Source organism: Ipomoea triloba, chromosome 12, assembly GCF_003576645.1.
Source record: "Ipomoea triloba cultivar NCNSP0323 chromosome 12, ASM357664v1".
Lineage (NCBI taxonomy): Eukaryota > Viridiplantae > Streptophyta > Magnoliopsida > Solanales > Convolvulaceae > Ipomoea > Ipomoea triloba.
The window spans coordinates 28,173,704-28,180,309 of NC_044927.1; the positions used below are offsets into that span (position 1 = coordinate 28,173,704).

At 39.1% G+C, this 6,606-nt stretch overlaps 2 protein-coding genes across 4 annotated transcripts; one reads left to right on the top strand and one right to left on the bottom strand.

Annotated features, from left to right (window-relative positions):
• The first annotated feature begins 2,095 nt into the window (after positions 1-2,095).
• On the top strand, positions 2,096-4,316 carry LOC115999700 (protein MKS1-like). Of its 3 annotated transcripts, none has more exons than XM_031239582.1 (2): positions 2,096-2,905; positions 3,999-4,316. In XM_031239582.1, exon 1 carries the CDS (start codon positions 2,225-2,227, stop codon positions 2,903-2,905), a length of 681 nt encoding a protein of 226 aa, XP_031095442.1. In that variant the 5' UTR covers positions 2,096-2,224; the 3' UTR covers positions 3,999-4,316. The 3 variants fall into 3 exon arrangements, with proteins under 3 accessions (XP_031095442.1, XP_031095443.1, XP_031095441.1); XM_031239583.1 differs by having other exon boundaries at positions 4,074-4,316; XM_031239581.1 differs by lacking the exon at positions 3,999-4,316 and adding an exon at positions 2,982-3,267.
• Positions 4,317-4,329: 13 nt separating this feature from the next.
• LOC115999699 (3-ketoacyl-CoA synthase 5-like) lies at positions 4,330-6,250 on the bottom strand. The gene is made up of 2 exons (XM_031239580.1): positions 5,444-6,250; positions 4,330-5,239 (listed from the first exon to the last, which is right to left on the bottom strand). The coding sequence occupies exons 1-2, from the start codon at positions 6,207-6,209 to the stop codon at positions 4,521-4,523; spliced, it is 1,485 nt and encodes a 494-aa protein (XP_031095440.1). The 5' UTR covers positions 6,210-6,250; the 3' UTR covers positions 4,330-4,520.
• Positions 6,251-6,606: the final 356 nt, after the last annotated feature.

The window sequence follows — 6,606 nt, forward strand, 5'->3', positions numbered from 1 at the left end:
TGGGTTAAATCTAAGCCATTGATGTTGCCTAAATCAACATCCAAGATTAACACTGATTAAAAAAAATGTGCGGTGTCAATTTAGTATTTTTGCATCTAGACAAATTTAAACCTTTAAGGTGCGTATTTTTGTGCTTAAAAAGTGAGTGTTTTTGTACTGTCTGGCTTAAGATGCGTCAGATGTTAAAAATTTAAGTGTGTCGGTCTAAAATTTTAGGTGTGTAGTTTGTGTGCTTAAGGTGCGTCGGCCTAAAGCTTTATGTGCATGGTTTTCCTTCTGAGGTGCGTCAGTTGTTGAAACTTAAGGTGCGGCATTTTAAAACTTTTAGGTGTGTGGTTAGTGTTCTTAAGGTGTTCTGTTTGTGTTATTGGGGTGCGTGATTTTCGTGTGTTTTTTATTTGAAACAAATGGTGCGTGGTTTGTGTACTTAAGGTGCCTCATTTTAAAGTTTAAGTGTGTGGTTTGTGTTCTTAAGGTGTTATGTTTGTGTGCTTAAGGTGTGTAGCTTGCGTATTTAAGGTGCGCCATTTTAATGCTTAAGAATGCTTAAGGTGCGTCTTTTTGTATTAATTGCATTACAGCACGGGAACTAAAAGAGAATATACCCTGGATATACGACCCCATGTACATTATATATATGTCGGTATACGAGTACAGGTATAAGCCTATAAAAAGGCCCTAACCCTTCAAGTTAGGGACTTTTTGGCCTTTTCCTTCATCTCTCTAGAAACATCTTACAAACCAAAGTTCTTTCCACTCTCTAAATTATTATTCATAATTAAGCAATAAAAGAGGTGATTTGGGAGCTAATTCATGGATCTTTTCTCCATTGTTCATACTATTTCCCTACCTATTATGTACATGGATGAATTTACACTATCAGGAACCCTTCCATGCATTTAAAGCTTTAGACCAACACATTTAAGTTTCAACAATTAACGCACTTTAAACTCAAAATCATGTATCTTAAGAAGGAAAATCACGCACCTTAAAAAAAAAATCACGCACCTAAAGCTTTAAACCAACGCACTTATGTTTCAACAATTAACGCACTTTAAGCTCAAAATCATACACCTTAAGAAGGAAAATCACGCACCTTAAAAAAATAAAATCACGCACATAAAGCTTTAGACCAATGCACTTAAGTATCAACAACTAACGCACCTTAAGTTCAAAATTACGCACCTTAAGCAGAAAAACTACTTATCTTAAGAAGGAAAATCACGCACATTAAGAAGTAAATCATACACCTAAAGCTATAGACTGACGCACTTAAGTTTCAACAACTAATACACCTTAAGTACAAAAATCATACACCTTAAAAAAGAAAATCGCGCACCTTAAGTTAACATGAAAAATGACCAAATTGTCACCGCATTTTTTTTAAACATTGTTAATCCTGAACATTAATTATGGCAAGATCAATAGCTATATATTTATATAAGGATTCAGATGCGAGGAAAGTTTCCTGTGCGGTTACGCATCTTAAGCACACAAACAAAGCACTTTAAAAAACAAACTACGGGCATCTAAAACTTTAGGCTGACGCACCTTAAGTACACAAACTACACACATAAGGTTTTAAAATGGCACACCTTAAGCTTCGATAACTTACGCACCTTAAACATACAAATCACTTATTTTAAGAAGGAAAACTATGCACTTTAAGATTTAGATTCATTCACATTAAGTTTCAACACTTACGCACCTTAAGCATACAAATTACACACCTTAAAAAGAAAGAAAATTACGCACATAAAGTTACTGCACCAAAAAAGTTCAACAGCATGAGAACATATATATATATATATATATATATATATATATATATATATATATATATGTTTGGAAGAGAGATTGAAGCATTTCAAAATATTTAATTAGGGAAGTATATATATATATTTAATAAGAGTAATATGATTGGAAAAATTTAATGAAAAAAAAGAAAAAAGACGCATTGTCATAGTCTATGTGAAATAGTATGCTTTCGCGGTTTTGCCCCAATCATTAATTAGCTATATTTATTTAAAAAGGAAAAGAAAAAAAAGAATTATTTAATTGGTTTTTCCTTAAACCTCCTATAATTAAAAGATTCGTAGTAGTGGGCATAGCAATTCCAGATTACATCTACCATGTTCCCCTTTTGAGCTGTTGTTTCTTCTCCTTTCTCCTTTAGATTGTTTTACTTTCAATCTCCCCGTGACTTCGCTACTGCTCTTCCGTGATGGACCCACCGCTCTCGGGGTTTTCCTCCGGCACCGGCGAAAGGCCGTCACCGACGAGGAGGGAACTGCAGCTCCAGGGCCCTCGCCCAACTCCGCTTAGAGTCAACAAGGATTCCTACAAAATCAAGAAGCCACCGGTTGCTCCGCAGCCACAACAACAACCGGCTGCGGCGGCGGCTACGACGACGACCCAGAATCAGCCGGTTATTATCTACTCGGTGTCTCCAAAAGTGATTCACACGACGGTGAGCGATTTCATGGGCGTGGTGCAGCGGCTGACGGGGTCGTCGTCCTCTTCGCAGCTGGGGCAGACGTCGGGGTCTAGCAGTGGATCCGGCGACTTGTCCCCGGCGGCGAGATTAGCTTCGATTGAGAAAACAAGTCCGTCAGAGAGAGAAAGGGAGAGACACAGAGACACGGGGCCTAGCGAACAAATTGAAGTATCGGCGATAATCGAAAATTCAAGTGTTGAAATGGGGCAGATCCCGGGAATATTATCGCCTGCGCCGACGTCGTTACTTCCGATATCTCCACCGGGGCTGTTCTCTCCGGCGTCGGACCCGTGGATGTTGATGCAGCTGAACAACATGTTTCCCAGCCCGTCGGCGTTGTTTTCAGCTCCACTGGTTTCTCCTTCTCCTTCCTCATTACATGATCTCTCCCCATTCTTTGACTTTTGAGTAAAGACTTTTCTCTATCTTTTTTTATTTATTATTTATTTTTGGGGAATAGGAAAAGTAATTTTGTAATTTCCAGAGTGAGAGGAGGTTAAAATAGTCTTCTTCAAGAAAGAAAGAAAGAAAGGCGACAAAGCAAATGTGAAAAGAAATATTGAGTTGAGCTGGCGTGGGGACGGGGATATTTGTACTGTTTTGTACTTAGAAAATTCTTACCAAATACCAGACTAACCGTGAAAATTAGGTTTTGTATTTTTATTTGTCTGGTCATTTTCTTTAGCATAGTGAAATGGCCTTAGTGACATTCACTATTTTAATTTCTCTTACCATAATCCAATAACACTTGCATCGTATTCATTATTGCCTTACCCCCTTTTTTTTTTATCATGCATTTCTGACTAATACTATATATTATCTTAATTTTGACAAATACATAACTAATACTCCGTAAAATGAAATTCGTGACCATTCAAGTATCCATATAATATATTGATATTGTGGCATCATGATTATTAATTAGAATAGAGTAGAGTATATAATAGAAGCCAAAATTTTGGGGTTATACAAGTTGGAATAAGAAGTTGACTTTAGTATACAAGTCAATATTTATATTATACATACAGTAGTTCATAAGCCAGGCTGGTCAACAGTCAATGATGTGGATTCCATGATTCAAAGCCAAGTTGAAGGGAGCACCGGGCCGGCCCGCCGTCCCACCAATAAATAAGTAACAGAGCGTATTAGTAGAGTGTAGTAGCGAATGCAAGTGGTCGGTCGGTCAGCCTCACGAGGCATTACTATACAATTCACTACAGACAGTCTAATCATTCATATAATATATATGTGTGAAGATGGAATAAATTCAGAAGTCTCAAATTCAAGATTTTAATCCAGGAGCAGGAGGATACATATATTACTATACCTTTAATTTTGGTTTTAATTAATATAATTGTGTATTCGTACGTTCCCCAACTCAAAAGTAAAGTATTTTACTCTTTGATCTCCTCTTATCCTTAAATTCCAACTTAACATAACCAACTAACAAACCATATATTCTTGATGGAGTTATGATCTTTAATTTCTTTCTTTCCATTAGTCAGAATTCACGTACAAGCAGTAGTGAGTGATTGTTGGAGAAAATTGTTGTGATGATATGCATGGTGCATTATAGGAGCTGAGGAAGCTAAGCAGCATTTCTGCACTTGGATCTGGGTCTGGATGGGATCAGATAAACGTACATACTCGCAGGCCGGCCTTTTAATTGTACGTTTTGGGAGATGCAGGCCTGGCCTGCCTCACCACTCCTCGCCCAAGTCTATCCACTCAAAGTTTAGTTTACATTTTTTTTTTTTTTGAAAACAGTTTAGTAAGCTACATATTTATTTATTTTTATGAAGAGAAATCCCAAGCAAAACAGAGACCGAGAATAATACCAAAACACACCTGATTGATTCACACTTCACATATTACAATATATATATAATGGTGTTCACGTACATACCTGCATAAGTATCTAACAATATATATAACATGTTTTGCAATTCATCCAGCTAGCTTAGCTTCAACAACTTAACATACATTCACAATATACACGTACAGTATGTATAGTAGGTAGTTTTTAAGGAAGTAGGATTGGATATTTGTGGATGGAATCGGCCCATGGACCCTTTTGGGCCTCGCCTAAAATGGGCCGAATGCATTGGAGGACCAAACTGTTGCATTTGGGCCCAGTTCCCATACCCAACTGCCAAACTTTGTCACCATTCTTCACTCTTTCTTTAGCTTCCAAGTAAGCCAACTCATACCACAAAGACGCAGAAGATTGGTTTCCGAACCTATACAACGTCATCAAAGCCGCCTCCATATCTATATCTCCCAACTTCAACCTCTTTGCAGTTTCCCGAACCACCGACTTCCCGGTCGCCGGAAAACAGAAATGTTGTATCGCCGACTTGAAATTCGGGACATATATCTCTGTCTCTGAGTCCTTGTCGTCTAAAAACTTCTTCTTAAAGGCTGAAGCTAGAAACCGGAGTATCTCAGTGATGGGAAGGAATTTGGCGCCCAGAATGGGGATATGAGTTCGCAGAGTTTCGCCGGCCACGTACAAGACGTCGCCGTTGAGCTTCATACCGGTGATCCCTTGGGAGTCCTCATCGCGGATGGCCGCGTTGTAACGCCTGTCGTCGAACGCCCCTTGCGTCCTCAGACTCCATAGCACCTTGTATTTCGCCACACTCTTGGCTTCCCTTTTGTTGCTCAGTAACACGGCGGCGCCGCCCATCCGGAAAATACAGTTGAGCACCAGGAATGCCCTCTCCTTTCCAGGATACCAACCTGTATATATATATATATGTTTCCGGCCAATTCTTACTTTAATTACAACTAACATTTATGCACGAATGAATGGGGAAGCACAAATAAATTAATTGAAATATAAATGTTGCATGCATATACCAATTAAATTAATTAGATCGATTCTACTGTATCAAATTAAAGTAGGTTCCAAATATCATAAATAACCAGGCCAATTCAATTTACCAGTTGACAAGATTTCAGTGCTGAGAATTACAGCGTTACATCTCCGGTGAGTTTTCATGATGTTGCGGACCATATCGACGGCGACTGTGTTAGCACTGCAACCCATTCCGGTGAGGTTAAAGGTCTTGACGTCATCTCTCATACCGAAGTTGTTGACGATGATGGAGGCGAGAGAGGGGTCGGGGCAAAACCCACTGCAGTTAACCACCAGTATATCGATATCCTTAGGAGAAAGTTTGTTGTTGGAGAGCAGTTGTTGGAAAATGGGGAAGAGGACCATGCGGACTTCATTAATGGCTTCTTGGTGGCCCGATCTTGGCGGGATGAAGTGCAGACCTGGCGGCAAGTAAGTCTGCTCACTTAAACCAGAGAGATTCATGATTTTTTCCATGAAAGCTACGCCCTTGCTGTCAAAGGAGTCCCCCATCATTTGGGTATGCTCCAGGAAGGAGGAGAAGGGGATTCTGCAAAAGTTTGGAGGCTTGAAACAAACGTAGTCGACCACGTACACCGGAGAAGGAGTACGGAGACAGTAGGGCAAGGAAACGACGAGCACAAGGAGAGATGAAAAGGTAAGGAGGTGGTAGAAAGGATTAAGGTTGTTTTGTAGGATGATTAAATAAGATGATTCTATGAAGAAGAAGAGTACGAGGATTGAGAGGTTGAGAAGGTTAAGAAGAGTTGAACGGAGATGCTCCCACAGAAGGAGGTTGTCGGAAACCCCCGCTTCTCTTGGCTTTTCGGGCTGGGAGAGTAGTGGCTCCATTGGAGTGTATTAGCTAGAGAAGAGAATATAATTAATGGAAGATTAGATAGATGCTGTATGTGTGTGTTATATTAGTTGCATATATTATATTATGTTTCATGCAACACAACTTGGTAGAATGGTAGGATTGGTAGCTAGCTACTTATATACATCACAGAACCATGCAGCATTAATTAGCAATATCACTACAAATGCAACTTTTTTTTTTGGTGTAGTCCAGGATTTTCATATTCAGAGACGATATTGACTAATCTCATATTGAATTGTAGGCAAGATTGCTCCATATACTCAAAATCAATGATTGAACCTTCGATGTTTGATTAAGAATGGATAAGTTCCTTCTATTCAACCACACCACATGTTACAAATGCAACTTTTAATTACATTCATTGTATGG

What these genes read in the sequence shown, in the direction of transcription:
- LOC115999700 (XM_031239582.1), top strand. Translation starts at nt 2,225, where the DNA reads ATGGACCCACCGCTCTCGGGGTTTTCCTCCGGCACCGGCGAAAGGCCG.
- LOC115999699 (XM_031239580.1), bottom strand. Translation starts at nt 6,209, where the DNA reads ATGGAGCCACTACTCTCCCAGCCCGAAAAGCCAAGAGAAGCGGGGGTT. An exon ending in CACTGAAATCTTGTCAACTG is followed by an intron (nt 5,240 to 5,443) that starts GTAAATTGAATT and finishes ATATATATACAG; the next exon opens with GTTGGTATCCTGGAAAGGAG.